General features: G+C 38.4%; 1 protein-coding gene across 7 annotated transcripts in view; it reads left to right on the top strand.

Annotated features, from left to right (window-relative positions):
- kcnip4a (potassium voltage-gated channel interacting protein 4a) overlaps window positions 1-24468 on the top strand; it is a 127684-nt gene that overhangs the window by 99405 nt on the left and 3811 nt on the right. For 6 of the 7 annotated variants that reach the window (XM_072376359.1, XM_072376356.1, XM_072376355.1 and 3 more), the window contains 3 exons: window positions 20714-20838; window positions 23707-23776; window positions 24263-24333. In XM_072376359.1, coding sequence (XP_072232460.1) covers window positions 20714-20838; window positions 23707-23776; window positions 24263-24333 — 266 coding nt within the window. Of the gene's footprint in view, window positions 1-795; window positions 1412-20713; window positions 20839-23706; window positions 23777-24262; window positions 24334-24468 lie in introns of those variants that run through there. The other variant, XM_072376357.1, reaches the window with a different exon arrangement.

The raw sequence follows: 24468 nt of genomic DNA, 5'->3' as shown, positions 1-24468 counted from the left end.
ACTCAGTTTATGATTGTTTTATTTTTATTTTTTTTTCTGAATCTTTTGAGGAAGAATGAATCTCATTATGAATGATGATAACTAGGACACCCTCCACAGTGCCAGTAGATGGTGGTGTCTTCACTCATTTGCCACAAACACTAAACACAACCCCTCTCTCTTTCATAAACACTGCATTTCTTAACAAGTCCACAACATCTCTGTTTATTTAAATTCTATTAGCAACTTTACATTCAGCCATAGGGCAAACAGGTGGCCATTTTTAGGAATTTTCAATTTTGTTACCATTAAAGTACATCCCGTATTTCCTCTAGTTTTAAATGTAGATGTAATGGTGTTCTCTGACTTTACTTTTGTATCTTATTTAATGAAATGGCTTTTTAAATGCCACTTTACTGAGTAAGCTTGTCAATTGTAAAAGGTTCTGTTCATTTAAATTAAATTACATCAGTCATTTGGGATTTTGGCTGTCTGATGGATTCCTCAAATTAATAGAATTTTCTTTTTTTTCCACACCTCTCTGCTACTTCAGTCTTCTCATGTCCACAGAATCGTACCATTTGATTTATCAGTACTACAGTACATGCAAATCTTAGCTCCATTTTAGTTTTTTTTTTTCATATTTCAGAATGCGTTTGAAGTTATTATGTTCACATATAGCTCAAGAGCAGTTGTGCAAATTGTAGCAACCACACCTCCCCTCTGCCTCTCTCATCTCCCCCTCCCTTCTCACTACCTCACTCATATCCACTCCCTCTCATATTCCCTCCCTTTACTTTGCAGAGGCAGCCTGTGCACATTAAAAAGCAGGGGAAAGCCACAAACTGTCATAGAAGAGCAGAATTTGGTCTCTGCTTTTACAGATCTGCCACATGCCTTTTCATTTTGGAGTAGAAGAAAGAAAGAGGCAGAAGGAAGAGTTGAGTTGAGCATTTGTGGACTTTATTCCCCTTTCAGTTATCTTCTCTCACTGACTTCTTGGGATCTACAGATTAATGACTTTGGGCTTGTTACAAACCTGAAGCTAGCTCTCTCTTGTCCTGCTTTTAACCTCATCCCTTCTTAACCACACTCAGACTGGATTTAGGGAGCGAGCGAACAGTTGGCGGGTGCTTGGAGTCCCCCGGCCGGTGCTTGTGGGCTGGCATAGCGCTGGAGTGGGTGCAGGGGAACTGGAGTGTGGGGCCAGGTGGGAGTGTGGGTCCTGGTCCTGGCGGTGGTCCAGAGGTTGAAGAGACTGGCTCAGGGTCCGGGTTTGGATCGGGATATGGTGGTGTGGAGTGGGCAGAGGGTGGAGAAATGCTGAGTGCCATCTGGGAGACAGAGGGGCTGCAGACGGTGGGCATTGTGGTGCTGGTGTTCGCTTCCATCAAACTGCTGCACCTTCTGGGGCTCATCAGCTTCTCGGAGGGTAAGACTCTGGTTGAGGAAATGAAGGAGAGAAACTTTAGGAGACAGTGGACAAAAAGCTGAAATGGAAAAAAAATGCTTTTATATGTTGTTAATTTCATGTATAAGGTAGAAAATAGAACAAAAATCCTGTTTTTGTGTACTTGTGTTGTTACTTGAGAGTGGAAGTTGAGATGCAAATCAGAAAAAAGAGACTGCCTCTGTTATTTTCAAGCCAGAAAATCTATAATAATGTAGCAATTGTCAATCTCTTTTTTTGTAAATCCATTTCAATATAAACTCCAAAGAAGCCCATCTCTAAGTAGGGGCACCATAAAGTTAACTATGCACAGAATGTGTCAGCCACATGTAAACTGTTTAGTTAAGACCTACTGCAGTTATCTCATTAAATGTAGTCAAGCAGCATCGTAAATAGTCTGAATACAAAACCACCCCATCCATCAGACAACTGCTTTATATACATACCTTATCTACTAATTAGAATAATCAATCAAAAGTTTTAGCAGTTGTATGCATATTACTATTCAGACAGTAAGTAAACAGAGATGAGATAGTGTTGGATGCAATAGTGCGTAGCAGGAAAACGCTTTTGTGGCCTGGGAGAGGTGTCTTGATGGAGAGCAGAGTGCGGCTGTGTTTTTTCAAAAGCACATGGGAGCAGTGTTTTAATGTGGGGGAACATTGAACCTCATGCTCAGCGCAACCGTTTACTTGCTTCACTACACAGTTCCGAGCTGATTTTCCCTCTCTCTGTGTTTCCAAATGTAGCCACCCCATAATATTGATTATTTGACATGGTGAAATGATGCAGACGACAGAGCCTGCTTTTCTGGTTCTGTTTGCCTGCTGTTGTGATGTCTTTTACCCAAACATGTCTCACAATCTAATTACTTACAGGCTGCTATCTGAACTTTTGGAACCTGACAAGCAGTCAATACAGGTATTGATGTTTGAATGTGTTGGCAGTCATGTCATCAGGTGAAGAAAAATGACATGGAATAGAAAGAGATTACAGAGGGTTTGAAAATGAGGTTGAAATGATTTTTCACAACAAGGCAAATTGTTCTGAAAATGAATGATCTCTCATATTGTTGAAACTATTACACTTGCATTCAAAGCTTAGGGTTAGTTTTGAGTCTTAAAAGTCCCATATGCTGCATTTTTTTTTTGTGAAGGTGGGAGGAAACTGAACAATTAGAAAAAAGGTCATTAAGAATCAAAATGATGGTCAGAACCAAACCTGCTGTGCAGAATTTTCATTTTTAGATAACAATTATCAATTACTGTTTACTTTCTCGGAGCAATTCTTACACAAGTTGGCAAATCAGTGACTTTAAAGCGTTAAGTTTAAAGCATAAATCAAAATTCCATTCAATCATATAAACATTCATGCAGCAGCAAACAACTACTGGCTACGTGAAGAACAGTGTCTGATGTTTATTATTGTGTGCCACCTCTCTCCCTATTTGTGCTTTGAATTTTCTCCTGAAAAGGTCTGTTTTCAAAGCCAGTCCAGACGCACATGCATGTTTGCGCTTGTGAGTTTCTGTTGAAACAAGCAAAGTTCTAGACTTTCCTTCACAGAATAACCTTTTTTGGGTTAGAATATTCCCTCAAAAATAGAACTTAAATTTGATATTTTATATGATAGACTTTATATCGAGAGTAAAGAGCTTTTTGAAGGGCTCTTAATTAATTTTCACGTTCGATTCTGGCTGTGCTTTGCAGTGGAGTTTCTACGCAGTGCTTCTCTAAGGTGGTATATTTGACTTTTAATGTCACAAAACCATATATATTAGCTTGTCTTCCATCTATTTTTAACTATCCTTGACAGTAATACTCCATGAATCTTCAACCTGACCTCGAAGCTGATATGTCTTAATTTACATTTAAATAGCGCTACATCACTTTAGGCTCATTTATTTTGTTATTTCTCTGTCTTTAGGCTTTTTTGTGTGTGACTTAACAACATATGAATTGTTGCAGTTAAAGTTCAGAACACGGTGTTATGCCCTGGGAGTTTAATGCATTGAATGACAGCTAAGAATAAAAGGATAGTAATCCAATTGATGTGGGTACATTTCTCAAGTAATAGATCATCATGAAAATTTCCACTTTCATTTCATCAAAACAATAATAATTTGTCACTTTGCACACTCTGACTGCGCAAAAGTGAAAGTTGCACTAGATGCTAAACATAATGGACAGCATTCATATTCAGGAGGTTGGTTTACTGTAAAGTTGTATTTGTCATATAATCCTTGTGATCAGGAGGACGACTTCAGTTAATTCAGACTGCACCAACCAAAGTTCTCACAACGCAGAAACATGAACACAGTTTTAGAGTCATTCTAACACAAGAATTCACTGGAGTGTTCATTACAGAATCACCTTTAAAATCCTCTTACTACTCCATAAAGCAAATATCAGTTTGGTCCCCCAGTAATTGAGTTGCTCACTGTGAGTCAGCTGATCTGGTTTCTGAGGTCATTATATGCAGTACTTTTAGTTGTTCCCAGAATTAAATCCACATCTGCAGAGGGTGTTTTCAAATATTATGATGAAAATCTCCCTTCTGACCTGTGGTTCATTACAACTATGTCAGCATTAAGGACTAAACTCAAAACATCCCTATTCTCACAAGCCTACAATTAATAAACATGCGCTTGTTTGAATGGATACAAACCTTTATTGTATTTTCCTGTGTAATTTTGTGGCGTGTGTTGTTCTCTCATACTTGTCTCATACTTATTATACTTGTTTTCATTGCCAACACTCCAAAACCTGTTTTCAACATTGTGAATAAACTGTTTTTTTTTTTTTTCATGTGCTCAGTCAAAGGCTGCTTTAGCTTCAGAAAAGAATGGTGCACGAGGTCATTCCTGCCGAGAGCAACAGCTATACACAATTACTTTTCATAATGATGAATGGCTATTATGTCTTATTATACTGGAACAATACAATTTCCCTGTAGGCATTAATGATATTACATTCCCTTCATTTAAATTCAGTTGTATTGCAGGTTTTCTGAAATGCCATGTTGACGTATTCAAATTATTCACATTAACTGTAGTGATCTTTCAAGTGGAGGAAATGTAACCCAGCTAGTTTTTCCATTTTTCAAAACTCAGAGGAAAATTTGAATAATAAATCAACCTGATGTTTCCAAGATGAGCAAAATAATTACACTGTACAAGACCTACTATGAAGATCAATATTCAGCTGATAATGCAACTTAAAGTGACAGTCCGGCACACTGCAGCTGCTCGGGTGACCAGATTCCAATTCACCAGATGTGGGACAAAGACTCTGTTTGTGTAGGTCAATGTGGGACAATGTGGGATACCAATGCATCGAGATAGTCTAAAATAAACATCTCTATTCTGCCCCTTAGCTTGTTAGTTTACTGTTCTTTGCCACCTGGTTGATTCAGTAGCACATCACAAACTGCAAATAAAAACAACAAATAAATAATAAATAACAAATATATCTTATTAAAATACAACTTTCCTAAGTTCTCTCACTTAAGAAAACATAGTAAGCACAGAGCTTTCATAGTATTTCACAGTACCTCTCAAGTTAACACACCTGACTGTGTACGATTAAACAGAATAGACAGTCAGGACGACTTGTCCTTGTTCTGTCAATTATAGTGCTTTAATACGGTTATGGTTTTCCTGTGTTTTCTCAAACTTTACCGGACTCGCCTTGCACTGGTTGCACCCAGAAATAGATGGTTTCCCAGTCCTCCCTTTCTAAGCATATCTCATGCTGCATGCCAGTGCTGTTCTGACCTGATTTGCATTGTTTTTTTGTTGATGGGCGAGCCCTTAACCTGAGTCTGTGTTCCCGTTTAAATGACATGATCAAACAGCCTGCTCCGTCCTCCCTGCTTTCTCCACATAGCCATTTGATAAATGCCAGATTATAAAAGACGCATTTCAAAACTGGAGTCTGACTGTCGATAAAAAAGCGGGACAATGTCTCAATTTGCGGGACGTGTGAAAAGTAGTGAAAATGGGTGACTGTCCCGCACAAACCGGGACATCTGGTCACTCTGGCTGCTGCACTTCATTTTTAATCTCAACAATAATTTGTGGGAGCTTTTATCTCCCAACAGCTAAATTGTTTCGCTGTTTTTCTTTTTTTTTTTCAGACCTCCAAGGACACCATTTTACTGAATGTGCATGCTCTGTTTAACTGTGAGACATATTCACAGTTGGGAGCTGCCCAATAATATCACCTCCTTTTACTCTCAACCTCCTGTTCAGCTCCACTGGGGTATTAGGAGGGGATCAAGGTCTTACTTTTAAAATCTCTGTGGGGTAAATGTTTAGGGAGTTTCTCAGCTGGGCTGAAGATATGAACTGTCAACACTGTAGTTACAGGAGAAAATGTAAGCTGCGGACATGCCCTGGATGTGTTTTACACTGTTCCACTATTTCCAGTTTCCACTGGCAACTAAGAGAAGCTGTACCAGTTGTAAAAATCAAGTGGTAGTACAAACAAATTGCAAGCGGAGAGGGTTACATCTAACCTACAGGGATTTCACACTGATCATTTCTACTTCATAGATTGTTAGAACCATAGGCTGGAAAAATAGTTCACGAACAGGGTTACGCTGTCACCTTTTAAAGAAATATAACTGGATCATTGCATCAGACTGTGCAGTCACCAGAGCGTTCTACTGTGAACGTGAATGAGGTCTGGTGAGCAGCATAAAAGCAGCCCCTTCTGATTAAAATGAAGAATGGGGATGATGTCATGTATTCTTTCTACCAATCAAAAGACTCATGATGAAATGTCATTACAACTGGCCATTTGCTCAAATGATGTAATGAAACCCCCAGAGGTTGGCTCACTGTTATAGAGATTTAGATTTATGACCCCCCCCCTTTATTTCACCAATGTATTTAATTTGTCTAGACTTTCTCCAAGCGTGATTCACTTGGATGCACTGAGGCATAACAGGGAACAATTTTAACTTTTCTCCACTCATTCAAACATATCCAGTTCCTTTTGCCACATATATTCATTTTTACATTCACTGCACATTATTAGAGATTGCTGAGCCAAGCCTCTAAGGTGCAGGCTAATCATTATGTCACACAATGATAGATTATTCTCTTGTTCAGATGTAGACAGCAACAGATGCAATCATAACCCCTTAATCCCACAGTCACACACACACTCACAAGTGTGTTATTACCCAAACAGGGATGGCGCACTGTGTCAATTTAGGCTTGTCGTTTGCTATTATTGGTTGGCGGCACTGAGTGTCTTCACACTGATATTCATCTAACAAGGTTCTCATCCTCTGTGTGTGTCCTTGGTAAGAATTTATGGCCTGGCAACAGAGAGAGTTAGTGTCAGCACTGACCTGCGACTGTTTTGCTGCCAAATGTCTTTTTTCACTTGTTGTAAAGTGTTTTGGTATCTACCGTGAAGGACTGTTCATGACTGTGTTGGGTCAGCTTGGTACAATAGAGACAGGGACAAGGCACAAATTACATTTGGTGGTGATGTAAGGACAATGTCAGTAGAACGTTATTACTTGAAGTCTAAGTTGTATTAGTTGCATATCCTTGAGAAATTCGTTCCTGACACAAAAGACTAAGTTGGCCGATGGTCTGCAGTTTTGGTTTGCTCTCAAATACAGCAACATGTCAACATTATTTGAATTATTATTCAAATGTTGTGATGAGTAGGATGAGTAGTGATGAGTAGGATCGAAACTGCTGTTTTAAGTGATTATCCGGTCAACACAGGAGTTTATGCAAGCAGATGCTACATGAATTGCTTTCACATCTAGTCCAACTCTGATGTTCTCCAATAACTTTGGTGACTTTACTACAAGAGCAAGGTGTGGCATTATTAACAAGGACAAAAAAGGAAGGTAACTTCGAAATCAGTGAAGGCCTTTTTTCTATTGGCCAATGTAAGGCAAGGCAAGTTTATTTGTAGAGCACAATACGCACACAAGGCAATTCAAAGTGCTTGTGTATACATCAGTCCACCATCTGGAGAACATTGAACAAAGAAAATGTGGCAATCTATGAGGAGATAGTTGCTGCTCTCTAACTACTGTCTGTATGGAGCTGGCTCAAGATCATTTTGACAATCGAGAGGGCTTTTTGTAAAAAAAAAAAAACATTTGGATGGAATTATAAGAGAAGATACTGGCTTGAATTTTGTGCTTTTTGTTTGGAGAAAGGAAAACACTGTATCCCATAACTCATCTATAAAACATGGTCGTGGGAGTGCCGTGGTTTGAGACTGTTTTAATGTACCATGGCCGGGGTGACTTGTTATCATTGATTAAATTGTGAAAGCACTGAGCTGTTTGTGCCATAATAACATGTTTGGCCAGCGATGTTCATCCGTCTGTGATTGGAGCGTCTGAGAAGGGGCTTGCTGACTGCTGAATAACAAATGATTTTTGTTGCAACACAGCAATTATGTCATTAGTTTATTTTTTGAGGAACTGTCAGGGCATGTATTAAGTCAAGCTGTCATCGGTGTGTCCTCTACTGGATCAAAGGACGAACTACTTGTAATGGTTCGATACATCTGTCTATATAGCCTTTGGTTTGAAGCACTTACAGACTTTAAAGTTGTATTTCTCAACTGGTTACTCACTCAGTGTTTTCCCCATATTCAAACACATCCATAATCATTGCTTAATTAGTAAAGACTTGCACAAAAATGTTAACAACCTTCTAATGAGTAGATTTATATCCACAAACACCATGAGTCCCCCTCCTCACACCACTACTAATTCAGAAGGGAAAAAAATCAGACACAGCCTGTGAACTTAATCTTAGGAGAAAATATGGCGTGCACACAAGTTGTTCTATTAGCATGGTTCAAAAAGAATAAAGTTAATGTTGCATTGCAAAGTTAATGTAAGAAATGTTGTGGAGACACTTGAAGTGAGCAATTCATTGAAGGAAACCCAGCAACATCTGAGAGTTGAAGCTTTGTACAGAGTTCTTTAGTTGGGATGTCTGCATCTTATCTTTGTTAAAAAAAAATTTTAATTTAGACATGTTTAAGGTTATATTCATGTTCAAATGTTAGTGAATTCACTAGCATCACAGTAGCTCAAAACACATCCCCACAGCAGTTACCTGTAGACTGTATTTTTAAAAGAAAATTGATGCAGAAGGTTTTTAAGGGTTAAAATGTGCTCAGTTGTGTTAAGTTTCAGATACACTGTGTTTGACACAATTTTCCCTGTTATCCTGCACTTCTATGTTAAAATATTTGGTGTAAAGCTGATCACAAAACCTTAAGTCTTCGGATTATTCAAGAAACATGAACAACTTTTCTGTCTCTGTTTGGTGGTATTTACTGTAATCGAGCAGGCATGACATACCATCCATGGACAATCGCATCATCTGCGTATAAAGTTGGCCAAACAAATGGTCAAAGCTTCATTTTCAGGATCAAGACGACAACTCTATTGGTCTTAGTCGCCTTTCTTTGCAGCCAGTGACGGCTATAAAACACTGACAAACATGAAATATTGAAAGCAAGTCCTTCATTTTGTTAAGTGGAGTGTGTATGTTTTGTTCACACAAACTGTTTCATTGGTATGGCGTGCTGTGCTGCATCTTTATGGGATTGTTTTCTTTCAGTCACAAATCAGTTATCAAAGTTGAGTCAGCAGAAGCGTTTCCCATCTTTTTCAGTATATTTCAGATAATGGCTTTTACAATATGCTCAGTAAATTTAATTGCCAATGTCCATTGTGGAGATAAATCTTGCTCATGCAAGCTTTTAAAAGATTAAAAAAAAGAGAAATCACCAATGACTAATGTACAGGTGGGGAAGTGAAAGATATTTTGCAAGCAGCAACCTGTAATTGTTCATCCACTTACCAATCCACATAAAAAAACTACCAACAGGCTAAATAACCCTTTGGCTGTTTTCCACGATGCCTATTTGGGGAGTCACTTGATTGACTTGACCTTTGCCTGACTGTCCTAGCTACAGGTCCCTCAGGTGTTTTTAGCGAATAAGGCGGGGTAATAGAGCTAATTGAAAGGAAGAGGACTCAGGCTGTCAGTTTAAGTCAGGAAACCAAGTATCACTCAAGTAATCAGTTTTGATTAAAACATCACAAATAATAAATACTGATATAAAAGGCATGACAAATGCTTCTGAGCCATGGACCTGATGTGGATAATTGCAGTGCATGGAGCCTTCCGGTGGCAGAGGGATTGGAAGCCAGATTATATTCTTAAAGACACACTTAATTAAAGGACCTGGACTGTACACTTGTAGCTCAGGGATGCGGTTTCATGAACACCATCTTTGAAGCGCAGAGTCTCTGATGTTATTAAACATGAATATGTTTCCTTTTTTCTTTGATTCTAGTTAATTCAGATCTCCCAAAGCAGTGTCTACAGATTGTGAAGGTCTTATTAAAGGAAAACTGTAGGTAGTTGCTTCTGAAGTGTTTTTTAAGGGAAAAGACAAATGACGTCTTTGATAAACCTTCAAGCATCTATAGACCTTTGAAGCTGCATATTCTATCATCCAAGGCTACAGCCATGATGCTTATTCAGCATGTCCATGACTTTAATTAGCTAACAAAATGAATAATCATGTTGCCACATGAATCCACCAACGATATTCTCCATAATTACACCAAGGACATAGGTCCCTCATGCATAACGCACGGATTCTTTGCCAACCGTCTTGCTAAATATGAATTCTGGTTGTTTATTGTTGTTTATTTTTAACTAGCTTTTTAGAGCTTTTGCTCCTCATTCCATTAAGAAAACATTTTCCTTACAAAAGGAAAATGGTGGGAATTATGATCAAATTCAATGTAAAGAGAAGAGAGCTGGGATAGAAAGTGTTGTGTTGTATCGTGAATATTCTCATTTACAGTGAGTCTGTCCAAATATATTAATCACCTGCCCCTATTCTAGTAATTTTCTGTCTTCGAAAACTCAAAGATGATCGTGGTGAATACACAAGTAATGGCTATACAAAAGAAAGAAAGAGACAACATTGTAATGATATCGGCTGGTGTTGCACGCCATAAATCATGTCACCTCACAGGCGACAGTTTACATACAATAGTGGGTAATTAACTGTCCAGCCCATTTAGTTTTGCTTCTTGTGATTTTCATGGGGAAAGTTTTTCCACACAAACACTGTGTTGTGGCACTTTGGAGGTTCTTCTAAAGGTTGGGATCGGAAATAGTTGATGTGAAGTGTAACCACTGCCTTATCCTGTCAGAAAAAAAGAAAAAAAATCCTTGAATGTGCTTTTCTGAGTGACTGCTGGAGTTGCTGTTAGTTTCCTGTCCACAGCTGACAGAGATGACTCATTTGGAAGTGAGTCATGAAGACTTCTCTTCAAGTCTCATTTTCTACTGGCATGAAAGGTCTATAGTGAGGAGCTGAAGTGTGATAAAACTCCCTCTTCCTCCCTAAGATCTTAAAGATGATTGCTGTAAAAAGGGCAAAGAACTTTCTCTTCCATTGCTGCAGAAAGGTTTTCTTAGAGATGGGCCATTATTGAAGCACTTTCAAATGACAAATGATTGCAATTAAAACCATAAACTGTTATTTTCCCAAGATACCAATAAATGCTTCAACCCTCTGATGATGTGTCATTATGGCCAGTGTGAGAGTCCACTCTTCCTCATAAAGAACTTCTGAATCTAGTCCCCAAACCATTGTTCAGCAAAGTCAGTCACATTTAATGTGGAACAGAGAACAACTTTGCGTTTAATGTCCATTATAAACCGGACAAATGTGACTTTAATGTCGTCAGTGTTCACATTTGCTTTCTTAAACTGAACAGAACTGCTGTTGGTATATGAGGAAACAAACACATATGTTTCACTAATTTAAATTTGTTGCACTTTCTTAAGATTCTTTGTGTTCTGTCTGAACAAAAACTTAAAGGGAATATTCAAAGCTTCAAAGCATTTCACTGTTAACACAGATCTTTTCTTTGCATTCTCTGCCTTTTGTCTCATTGGGAGCAAGGCAAAAAACTAGATGTCGTATCCCAAGATAAGATATCTCACCCAAATTCAAAGTTTTTTTGGCTGCTTCACAGGCACTTGATATTTGTATTGTTTTGTTGTGCACTTCAGTGTTTGGTTTGTCTTTGGTTTTAGAACAAACCAAACACTGACCTTGTCTTCCCATCTTTTATGTCCGTAAGTCAGTTCCATTTACATTTTTTCTACCTGTCACAAAGAATACGAGGCTGTTTTATTAAATAACATCAATGTCATATTGCTCTACCGACTGCAGCTGCAGAGGTTATTTGTATTTGTGCCCACCAAATGGGAACATATAGCAGATCTGTATCCACCTCCCTCATCATTCATCTGATTTATCTGATGCAAAATGAAGTTTTCTCATGACACAATGAGAACTGTGCTGAAATGACTTTTCTCGTATTAACTTACAGATCTAACGCTTGCTAAAGCAGAATTGTAATGTCCTCTCTTGGCAGCACTGGTGCTCTTCTTGTCTGCTATCATTTGTTCTGGAGCATTAGAAAATATTAGCCGCTACAAGTGGGAATTCATTTCAGTTTTGGAAATGGAAAATCAGTCATTGCAAAGGATTCTGATGTTTTATCTTCAGCACTGTCGCACTTGCATTCACCTTGTCACACTCACCTCATTTTAAATGACAGCCTATTTTTCTGTATTTGGACAGCCAGGTGACTTGATGTTAGCTGCTGTTCCTGACATGAATCTGTATGAAATTTCCATGCTTAGCCAGATTTAAATGTGATCCAATTCAGACTTCATTACAGCTTAAAAGTCGAACTTTATGTGAGCAAGTAAAGCTTTATACCTCAACATTCTTCATTGTCCTCGACTTTAGACAAAGTTGCAGTGTATGTATTTTTGAAACATGTCAGTGCAAACTAATAATTTTCCGATGAAATTTGTAAATGTATAAAGTATATATTCATATATGAAGTGCCTTATGCTTAATTTCAGCTTCATGTTTAAGACTTCTGTTGACAGAGGCTTTACGGAAGCAATAATCCAAAGTAGACATACAACAATTTATCCATTTTATAATTTTGTTGGAAGACGACTTGCGCCTGTAGCATTGGTGTAACGTCAGACCAGCAGGTCGTCTTGAATTGCCTTTTTTTTTTCGGGAAGCCTTCCGGTCATGCCAACACAGGCTGCCAGACACTGCTCATCTGCTGTCCTCGTCTTCTATCTCTCTGGGTGTAATTTCAGCTCATTACTGTCTGCCGTGTGTCACATTTGTCCCTGTTTTGTTTAAAAACAACATACAGCCTTGGGAGTAAAACCCTGTAATGAATACTGATCTTAAAAGAAGTCTCTTATGGGCTCTCTGTAGCTTTAGTTGATATAATTGGGCCAAACGGCTTTGCCTCAGCATTTGTGCAGCTGACTATATGACAATATGACCTTCTATAAATGTTCCATGTGTAGTTACTAATTCTGAGCTGACATTTAGTGAGATGGGGGAGTCAGAATCAAAAATCGAAAAAAGGTATTCACTAGCCTTTCATTAGCTTCAACCTAAATATCATGAAATCAAATAATCTGTTCCTTAACGACCATCAATTAAATCTGCAAATTTACTTTTGTATGTTGTTGACAATATGTTGTTAATTTGATTGCATGAAGATGTATTTGAAAAAATAAAAAAAGAAGCCATAACCCTGCAGAGAGAGTTTTATTTCCAATGATTTCTTTTTATTTGATGGCAGAATAGACACTTGCACATTGATTTTGTCTTTGATACCATCTGTCTTGAGGTCTGCAGGAGAAAGATTCAGGTGAGATTGAGAGATTAACACCTGGGAAATACTGACTTTGATACCAGGTGTGAGGACAGTTAAAGTCTAAATACCATTGGCAGCACAAAACACATTAGCTCAGTCAAGTTATGTTAAAATCAGTCCCAATGTTCTCATTAACTACCATGTGAAAAGCAACCTCTTTTAAGTATATTAGGTAAGTTTTCTTAAAACAGAATTTAAAGTATCTGCCAAAGCAAATTGCATGACTATAAATTTCCATTTAACCTCTGTGGGATTCAGATTCATAAATATGCTCATAAATTGCAATGTCCTATCATCCACCTCAGAAGTAGGGCAGACAAGGATGCTTTGGTGATATTTTGCATCACTGAATCTCTATGTCAGAGTGATTAATTACTTCTAGAAATCTTGATCTAAAAACAGCTGTTTAGATGCAGAGAGATGAGACTGCAGCAATGGTGTCCACTAATACATAAAATACCAAGCTGAATAGAACATTTTTTAAAAAATTGCTAACTTTATTGTGCCTTAAGAAATTATTATGCCAATTTAAAAAAAAATGGTTTAAATCTCCAATTGAGATTCTGTTGAATGATGAATTCAGATACAGTTTAAAGCTCAAAGCTAACTTTCAGATCATATCTAGCTTTTTAACCACTGTATTTACGTCTATATGTTTTACCACAGTGTTCCCATATTTTGTCCCTAAATGGACATAGACACACCAGTCTTTTTATGAACTTGATACCCTCAGATTGCTGGTTCGTTTTATTTGCAGTGTTTTATTAACAGGACACTAAACAGACTGTATTTGGAAAATGAGCAACTGTCAGCAACAGTGGAATGAGGTGTCATCCGGTGTTTATCTATGGCAAACTTCATAGTCTTTTAGTTGATACATGTGAGGAGGTCTGAATTATTTATGCAGTTTCTTTTGATAGTGTGTGATGTTCATCGGTCACCTAGGCTACAACTCCCAATCGGACACGACAGGCACTTATCAAGGCGTCTGTCTCTGTTAAAACTTTTAGTATTATTCACCTGTTGCAATTCAACACAGATTTAGAATAAGCGTTTTAGCAAAAATATGTTTTTTAATTGGCATGGAACTCAACCAGATAAACATTTTTACTTTTTATATTTGCTGGCAGTTTGCTCTTTTATGCTGACTGTTATGACAGTAAACCTACATTATATCGAAACATCAGCATGTTAGCAGCATCATCGTGACCATGTTAGATTGCAGATGTTAGCATTTTACCCAAAGTGCTGGTATAATGCAGCCACAAAGAGATGCTGACATGGGAAGCTAGCTTGCTGCTAGCTTGAAGGTTTAGGTGTAAATGAAAGTTTTGGTTTCTGAACATTTAATATTTGTTTTACCTTTTGGGGTGGAGAAACAGTTTTGAATGAGCTATGTCACTGATGAGCTAAGCAATCCATTCTATTTTAGACATCAAGTTCAAATTAAGAGAGGTACTGGCACTAATTCATTTAGACAAAGTCAGCCATCAACTGTAATCCGCTTCCCATTCATGGTCTGAAATTGTCAGACAACTATTGCAAGCTGCACAAGCTCACTTGTTGCCTGTAGCATTATCTAACTCTTATCTTTCGATTGATAAGATGTGCTCTTCATAGACATATAAACATGTAGACTCCATTCAGCGACTCAATCGTGTCTACCATATTGGCTGTGGCAAGACAGCTATTAAACTATATCAAATGAATGAGGAGTTATGTTTTTACAGCTGTAAAAATGAAAATATTACAGGTTTTATATTTCAAAGCTGATGAGTTTATTGTGTACAAAAAAGTAGTCAAAGTATAGATAATGTGAAGAGACATCATGCTGTGTTGGGATGTTAGCGCCTCATCTTGTGAGGAATGCTCTCCCATCACCACTTTTTATTAACATTGTTGCCTTGTTATATTTTTATGGCTAACTTATAAAAGTGAACAAATGCATTTTATTATAATTTTGTTATATGGAGTCATGCGATGGATTTTATGAGCCATTAGGATATATTGATAATAAACATGTGTTTTAATGTTGTAACAGATATGTTTAGCATTTTGTTATGAGGACTAAACATGAACTGAGATGAGTTTGGAGGCTGATCCTACAGGTTTAATGTAGAAACGCTATTTTCAAGATAGAATTCAGTCTGTTCATACAAATGACAGCCTGAGAGCAAATGAGAATACAATATGGCATTCAAACAAAAGTGTGGCCAAAAAAGTATTCATGTTGTGGAAGATTTAAAACTACTGCTTGTCAGAATGCATTTGTTTTTCCCTGATAAATACTTTAAGAGTGTTCTTTTTCTAAGAAAAAACATGTCAAATTCATGTCAAATGTGCGGTTTCTTTTCTATGCTTCTTTTTTCCCCAGATAGGAGAAAGATGTCTGATTGCACTGTTTGCTTTGTATTTGCAAATTCTGTTTGACTTCAGCTATCTGCTTTGAATAGTGTGATGGTGTCTTATACTGACGTGGTTTGACCAGCTTGCAGGCGTCTGTCCCCCATTTAGTCCTCCGAAAGTTCTGATAAGTTGCCACAGTCAATATGGCAGCACCACTGATGTACGGTCCACTGGCCAGTACTGTGTCTACATATAGTATGATACTTACTGGCCTAGTTTTCTGAGTGCTGCCGTTGTATCACCACCGTGATAAAGACACAGTGACGAACTGGATTTTAAATGTATTAGACCTAAACTTTAGAAATACAGAAACAAACTAACAGAAACTTTTGGGAAAAATCTATGAAGCTTGTTTAAAAACAGATTTTGCTCAGTAAAATTTGATTGACTATTTTGGGGTGAAAGCAAAGTCCAGGGATTATCATGATTAGTTTCACCTAAATTAGACAGGTTCTCCCCATTCAAGATCCATTTGATAATTAGGATTTTGATCTCATACTGAGTAAGGGCTATTGCACAGTCACAGTCCATCCTTTATACAGCACTTATATGCACCCTCTTGCCACATCAAAGAAACCCGAGCTCAGCAGCACCGTTCATCAAACTCTATGTTTCAGCACAGGAACTGTCCTGAGATTTATTGATTCTCAGCATGTGCGGGAAGCTGAAAACATTTTAGTTTGTACATGATGTAGATTTATAAATTATTTATTAGCTCTTTTTTTTTTTTGTTCATTCAATTGATTTAGGGCTTGTGAGGTTTTACCCTCTAGCTTAACCTTACCTTTTAGATAAATTAAAACTGATTTATGTACCTTCAGCGAGTGAAGCAGCTGAGCCATGATTGATCAGTACAGACTCATTGTGAGCGTTAATATTCCAACATTCATGTTAAGGGTTAAAGGACTTTGCAGCTTTGTTGGCTTATTGATGAAGAAGATACCAGATGGTAGACCATGTTATTGCTATACTACAGAAAGCTAATTATGCTGTGTCCCATGGCAATTAGATTGTGATATAGAGAATTGAGATTTTTCCTTGTTTTAGACCCTCACAGGGCTCTCAGTCTTATTTCCTTGTATTGCTGCAAGGCAAAACAGCAACACCAGCTTTGTTACTTAAGAGATGGTTGTGAATTACAATTCTGATGAGCTGTACACTCAGCGAAAGCCTCCAATTATAGCAGCTGTCACTCAAGAAGCTGCTATAGTCAGTTTTTTTTCTTTCAAAGAAGGCAAAAGTTCTGCATGACAATATGTGTGTTCATGTAATAACCGTAAAGTGAAATGAAACATGTTTAAGAGTTTACAGAATCTACTTGCTCATGCATTTGATTCTTCAGGACAACAACGGCCCGTAAGGGCATTTAATAAATAGATGAAAGTGTTGCAAAAGCAACAAATGGTAAACATTTTGAGGAGGGGCATGTGCCACAACATGAGCAGCTCTCACACACAGTCTGTCGGATCAGTTTTGTCAATAAAATAAAAGGGCAAACATTCACCAGACAGCCATGACTGCAAGCATGCTCTTTTCCTGCACAATTAAGAACCTTGTCACTCAAGTTCTGCCTTATCCCACTTTATAAATCCGTTTTATTGCCTCCTTATTGGCACACCAATAGCCATGTTTTCAGCTGTTTCTACCAGTGTTGCATTGTCCCACCACATTGTCCTTGAGCTCCAAGGTAGAAAGGATGTCTCTCTGTAGTTCCGTAATCCTTCCAAAAAAAGCCAACCTGCTGTCGAGACCAATATATCTTATAACAAAACCAAGATACGTCTGGTTCAGTCTCGCTGAGAGCACTCAGACAGCTTGTCTCCACTAAGGTAGGAAGGTGTATGGCAGGGAGGTAACAAAAACGGATAAGAGTTATATCCTCTAAATCTATGTTTTATTGCGTTGTTATGAAGGCAATATTATCCGATCCTCAACAGAAAAAAGGATCAAGTCTTTCATGGCAGAGAACTTTGTTTTTCACAATAATGTTTGTTGTTATGAACACTGATTGATTTGCCTGTAGCCCATTGATATAATGTTCAATGTTCACATTAGATCTAGGCATATCTATCAGACATTCAGCTAGATTTGCAATAAGAAACCATGACTTAGGCTAAGTTTGGGTAAGCTGCATTCGTCCTCCCTCTTTAGTATGTGCCCTCGCAGCAGGTACCTTTATCAAAAGCAGCTTATAAGAGGGGAACACATTAGAGGGAAGCGTGGTATTGTGAAAGTGGTTGTCCTTCAGCAGGAATTCTGGTCTTTCCTGCTCACATGACACACGATCAATATAAAATATCTGGTTTGAAAAATGGAAAGGAAATTTTATTTAAGCCCAGCAGCCTTTTTCCACCATAAATTTTCTCTTTTCCAACAGTTTTTGACACAATTTTCACTACTTCTGTGCTATGATGTAGTTGTCTCTGCTATGTCCCTTTATAGCCCAAGTTTCTAAAGGCCCCCCACAACCCCTATTAGCCGTCCTGACATTTGGTTGAGTAGTTATAAACATAGTCGCCTCTCTTGTTACCCATGAGCAGAGAGTTATGATTAGTTGCTGCATGATTGACGAATGGTTTACTGTACTAATGGACTTATACTCACACCCACTGCTACCATCAAACTCTCACTAAATCTTTCAGAATAGCCCCAAGTGGGAAGGGAAATGAGTTTGTGCACTTTTTGGCAAGGGAGTGTACTTATTACTTAATGACTTCCACACTGTGGTCATCAATTCATACTTTGAATGTGCCACTCTACTTAACTGTTCATGCACCGAACTATACACCGAACTATACACCATATTATGGTGCGTTATTCATGTACCAAGCTTTGTTTTATTAACCAGAGAGAAACAATCGTGTCAAGCAGCATCTTTGGTTTGGTGTTTGCAGCTGTTGATTTATTACAAAGAAGTATAGCACACGAGTGACTGAAATAAGGTGCTAATCACTGCAAAGAGATTTAATTTTTTAATTTTGTAATTGAGTTCATTGTGCTTTAGTTTTCAATGTAAAAGAGCTTCTGTGGCTGTAATCTCTTGTCATGCTCCCATAGAACAAATTCCTGGTCTTTTTACGTTTGCCAAACTCAAGAAGTCATCTCTCTCCTCCTTTTCAGGATGAGTAGTGCAGCTTTTAATGATTAATATACACAAAATGCTGTGTTGTTGTCCTAAAGAACCAAAGATATAGCCTCCTGTCTTTATGACGTCAAACAGACCCTCACCTCTTGCATGCCCAGTTTCCTCGAATGTACAGAGGCTGTTGCCTGGGTAACCACAAGGTCTGATGCTGTATTTCCCAGGTTACCCTCAGATTGTCCACAAGCGCGGTTTGAGAGCTCGACTCATGAGGCTCTTTCCATGCTCCACAAGCAAAAAGCCATCCTCAAGCAATCAAAGCAAGTGGCTACTTCTCTGTTTCTCTCTGGAGATATTGTCCTTTGTCTGAGATGCTTTTTCTCTACATGGCTTTTTTTCTAGTAATTTGTGTCTCTTTCTCACTATACGTTTTATTCAGACACGGTTGCTTTAGCTGCATTTTAACCCTCAGAAAAAGTCTTTCACCTTTTCCAAATGTCCTTTCCAAACATTTTGCTTTTTCGGTTGAAAAGATAAAAGGTGATAGCCACGAGCTAAACGGTTGTAAAAAATGGTTGTTGAATGTGTGAAATGATGTGCTTAGTACATAGATTAATATGTAGTTTTAATTTATTCTTTTACAATTTCAAAACAGTTTTGCAAAACGTGATTCTATGCTTAGCACACAAATGAACTGTTGGATGTTTAACAGGCTGGATAAACATGAATCACTTCCACAGCTGTAAGTTAATTTTGTTTATGTGCAGCAAAAACATCACCTGTGAATGCACAGCATTAGCTCTATAACGTCAGGTTAAATGTGGTTTGCTGTGAAAATGTGCAATAAAACCCTTGGTGCTAATGAGGCACTTAGACGGTGTGTCACACAAGTAAATGAGAGTCAAACGCTGTGCTGCGAGGACAGTACCCAGACAGTGTCTGCCATTATTACAGGCCCATTAAAACATTCCACAGGTCTCAGCAGCACTCTCTTTCTCAAGCAGAGGCCACAAGGACTTGTTTTGTGATCTTAACAACATTACAAATTACTTCTGATGTCATAGTTGTTGTAGAGAAGAAAACAGATTTTTGTTTGGTTTTGTGAAAGACCAAATAATATATTATATACTTTTGGTAAAACAAGACTTCAGAATAGATTAAATCAATGTTACATACCAGAATGTGCCCATTTATGGCACAACATTGGTTCTTAGGATAGAGGTATTGCAAATGTCTATATCTGTATGCTTAGTCAGCTCTCAACTTTGAAAGTTAAACGGTGTTACAACCCATCTCAGCTAGGGATAAAGGGAGATAACATAAATAGCAGCCTGCTGACAATGTTGAAAAGACTAAAGAGTCTGCATAAGAATTTAAACAGATAAAGAGAAACACTACAACTGCCCTTCAGAGCACAATCTCATGAAAAAGGAAGCAACTGAGGCCCGACAACTGCTACTCAAAGCAACAGATATAAAACAGATGGAGACTGAAGCTGAAAGTTATTCAAACCAATCATAACTTTGCTAATGGGAACTTAACAAAAACCTGCATAGAGTCAGACTAATGAAACATAACTGCAAAGGGAGTAGCATCCTTAAAACTAATGAGAACTGAATAGTAAATTACTAATAATGTGTGCCTGTAGGGGAAAAAATAAATCACATACAAGAAAGAAGAGCAAGTTATTGAAATTTTGTGCAACTACCAGTGCAAGCTAAGAAGCAAGTATAGGCCAAATATGCTGGAGTATCCGTCCAATCAGTGAAAGCCGGCAGGGCATGTAGGGAGCAGCAGCAAAGGAGTTTTAAAAAGGATGAACTAGCACCTGAACTAGGCATCTTATAGACAGGCACTGGTCCATAGTACTTCTGCACAAAGAACAGAAAATGCTGCAGTCAAGGGCCATAACAATGTGAAATCATGAATTCTGGCCTCAATGAAACAAATATGATCGCATCTGATCATGTCTGACTCTGTTCCTTTTTCCTCTTCAGACAGCGTTGAAGATGAGCTTGAACTGTCTGCAGTCCGTCATCGCCCCGAGGGCCTGGAGCAGCTGGAAGCTCAGACACGTTTCTCCCGTAAGGAGTTACAGATCCTTTACCGCGGCTTCAAGAACGTAAGTGCCCCGCCCATCATGCACCCAGAGAGCCTCAGATAATGTACAACAGGGGACTTTGCGCTTTGCTCATGAACATTGCTCCTCCTTAGATATCAAATAAACTTGTTTTTCTTTGATTACCTTTGACTTTTTATATTAAAACCTACTCTGCAGCTGTTGTTGTTGTCCCCCCCACCCCCCCACCCCCCCTTTAACGGCTTAATTTCCCTCCAGTTCTAATCATTGTTCAGCTCACATTCTGCTTGTGTAGAATCAGGGGAATTCTTGATGGGATCATTTGCAATTTGCACTAACTGCTAAAATGGTCAGTGGTGCTTACCACGGAAGGTTGAAATTTCTCCACATTTTTCAGTGATAATTGGGCTATACCTCAAAGAAATGATTGAGGATTACTGATGAGCGTTCCAGGTCAAAGTCCTGGAAAACAGTCCATGTAAATCCACTTCACTTCAGTGACACCTCTGGTGTGACACACAATGAAATGACCCAAAATTAACTTAACCCAGATCGTATGCCAGTGAAAGAGGATCGTGAGAGTCCTGTGATAGTGGAATTCCCATAGGGCTTTACTTTTCTGTTGAGCCTGCACTGAGCTCCAGCCAAGTCCTCGCAAAAGTCTGCCCATTAGTCTGCTTCTGCTGGGGACAGAAGAAAGAGATAAGAAGTGCACTAATGAGGCTTTTGATTTGCTTTCCACACTCTGCCTGTCTTCCAGTATTTATGGTTCCAGTATTGGATGTTTACAGACGCTTTCCAATCTTTTTTAACACAGATCTTACACTTCCTTTAAGATATGTTGGCAGCGTAGCAATGCCTGTCATCTATAGAGCTACGGCTGTTAATTGCCTGTTAATTGGTCAGTTGGTTTAATCACCCGAAACCTGACTCACAAGTTGAACTGACTTCATGAATCCGGATAAGTTAATAACTGAGCTTTCCCAAAAGTTGGAACGAGCTGGAATTGCAGATAGGCCTGTCACAATTATAGACAATTATGACATTATCAAAGATAACCATGGTCATGTCTTTATGATTGTCATTTGTCAACTGTTTGAAAACAGCTGTTTTATCAAGTTTAAGCTATTTTAATAGCATCATCTCATTGCAGTCCCGTCTTTTGCTGTGGCATGGCATACCTGTCATGTTAAATTGTCTTTTGGAATATATGCTCCTGTATTAATTTCCCAAAAATGAGTGTTATTCTGTGTAAGGTTACATGCATTATTAATTCATGAGTAGGCTTATACTTTAGTACATTTTAATCTATGTGACTGCCCCACATACTGTACAGATACTCAAGTTCTTCATCATCATCATCCTTTATTCATTATATTTAGTAGAAAATATTCTGTATTCAGTTTTATTGTGGAATTGGATGTTTTTGGGGAGAAATCTAAATTGGATCAAGTAGAAGTTAAATAGCAGCATTTGAATAGGTTTTGTCTGTCTTTGAGTCCATGTTGTTGCTGGTTTTCTTACTACTCGGGTCAAACAGCTCTTATTCATCTTGCTCCATGCCAGTGGCATCGGTAGAGTGAAGGGAAGCTTTTAAGGCCAGCCAGACTAATAAAAGCTGGACACTGAAAGTTCCCATCATGAGAAGTTTGGCCCTTTGTCCTTGGTGTCCAGGGTTTCGAAGCACATCAAATGCCTCTAATGCAGGTGGTTGGACGAGGACACTTGTCCTGACAACAGACTTTATGAGGCAGTCCTCTGAATAGCAGGTGGTTTAAAGCAGATTTTTGTCATAGATCTGGAAATATGCTGAATGGGAGCCAAAACAAGATCTCTGGTGGGTCACAGTTAAGAGATAATTTATTGTTTCATAAAACCCTTTACTCTGAGCAACAATAAAAGGCACAACGTTGTCCTTTAGTTTTGATTCGGTCTTCTGGGCTTCCACAGTACACACTCCGAGGTCAGTGACTCAAGCATGAAATTAAGGTCTTATACTTCGTATTCCATCAGTCACGATGCCGCTGTTTGCAGCTTTATTTAGGTGGAAATTTATTCAACCATTATTTTAATTACGCTGAATGTGCATTTCATGAAGTATTTCATATCCTCAGTTAGGTCATTAATGTATTAATGTATCAGTGTTTCACTGATGCATACACGGTAAGAAGGGAGAAGAAGAGAGTAACTTCTGCATGCGAATGAGGTCCTGACTATTTGCTTTGCGAAATCAAAATGTTTCCTAACGTGGTCGTTAGTCACAGCGCACTTATGTCTTTGAACTTCAAATTGAATCGCAAGGGCACTGCATCCTAACTAGATTACACACAACTGTCTCCCCTGAAAAGAGAAGGTGAAGTACAATCACCGATGAGTTCTGTCATCATTATTGACCCGGTTTCCCTTCTGATTTCCTCTGGTTTGTGAGGATGAGCAAAGGAGGTAGAGAAGCAGCTGATTTGAGCAGATGTTTGATTATGGCAGTGTTAATAATGTTGACAGCTGTAAATGTCTGTTGTGTAATATGCACAAACTTATGTGTGCACTTTCCTTTCTCTGCTGCAAACAAAATGTTGACAGTCCACGCACTGGACTGTGGCTGAGCATGAACAAAGTGCTAATTAACAGTAAACAACAAAGAAAACACTCTCTGTGATGCACAAAGAAGCTGAAGAGCACTTTTGCTCACAGGAAGAATATTTTGAATGTAGGTTAAGGTTAGTTTTACCTGGTGTTGGATATTATTTTTAAATTTTTGACTAAATAGAGATTAAACAGATGAATAGATGTCCCAGCACTCGAACACTTGACGATGACTGGCACATCTTAAATTTAAGCCAACAGCTGAAACAAAAAAAGGAATCTGTTACAGGTGAGAAATGACCTGTGTTATCTCATTCTGTCTTCCAGGAATGCCCCAGCGGAGTTGTCAATGAAGACACTTTTAAAGACATCTACTCACAGTTCTTCCCACAAGGAGGTCTGTTCTCAATGCTTTTTCAGCCTCTGTTCCCTCTCACCAGTCCTTCCCATCTACTCTTTGTGCTGGACTTAAAAGGGAGTGTCTTTGTCTCTCAAAAACTGCACCAAGTCCGGACTACTTAAAATTGACCTTCCATCAAAGGAAATGCAGTAAGAAACACGGGTAGAAAAGTTTGTTTTTATGCAGCCTTGAGTTTCTCGCTGTTAGTTTTCATCATTATGCTAAAATTCTACTTGATGACAAAGAGAGAGAACATTAGGAGGCTTTGATTTATCCAAAGAGAGGCAGCCCAGTTAACGTAATGGCGCACCATGAAGGAAACGAAGATAAAACTTACCTCTAAGCATTTCTTTTTCTTCTCTCTTATCATGGGCCCAATTTCTTTGAAGTTGCACATAAAAGCTTCATAAAGACTCTGCTTTGAACAGTTTTCTTGTTTGCAGATCACACATTTTTCTGGTTTTGTGTCTGTTCTCTTCATAGATGCTTCAACATACGCACATTTTCTGTTCAACGCATTCGACACAGATCACAACGGCTCTGTGAGTTTTGAGGTAAGTCGAGTGTTGGCTTAATTAGTCCAAAAGACAAGGAATTAATTTGCCTCAAGTTCTGCTAAAGTATGACAACACAAGTAAAGAAACTGTGCTTCATGAATAAAGACCTATCTTTGACCAACAAAGATGCAC

The sequence above is a fragment of the Leuresthes tenuis genome, unplaced genomic scaffold, assembly GCF_036924035.1.
Source record: "Leuresthes tenuis unplaced genomic scaffold, fLeuTen1.0.hap1 SCAF_22, whole genome shotgun sequence".
Lineage (NCBI taxonomy): Eukaryota > Metazoa > Chordata > Actinopteri > Atheriniformes > Atherinopsidae > Leuresthes > Leuresthes tenuis.
Note: the sequence above shows the minus strand (reverse complement) of the source record. Positions and strands in the feature narration are given on the sequence as shown.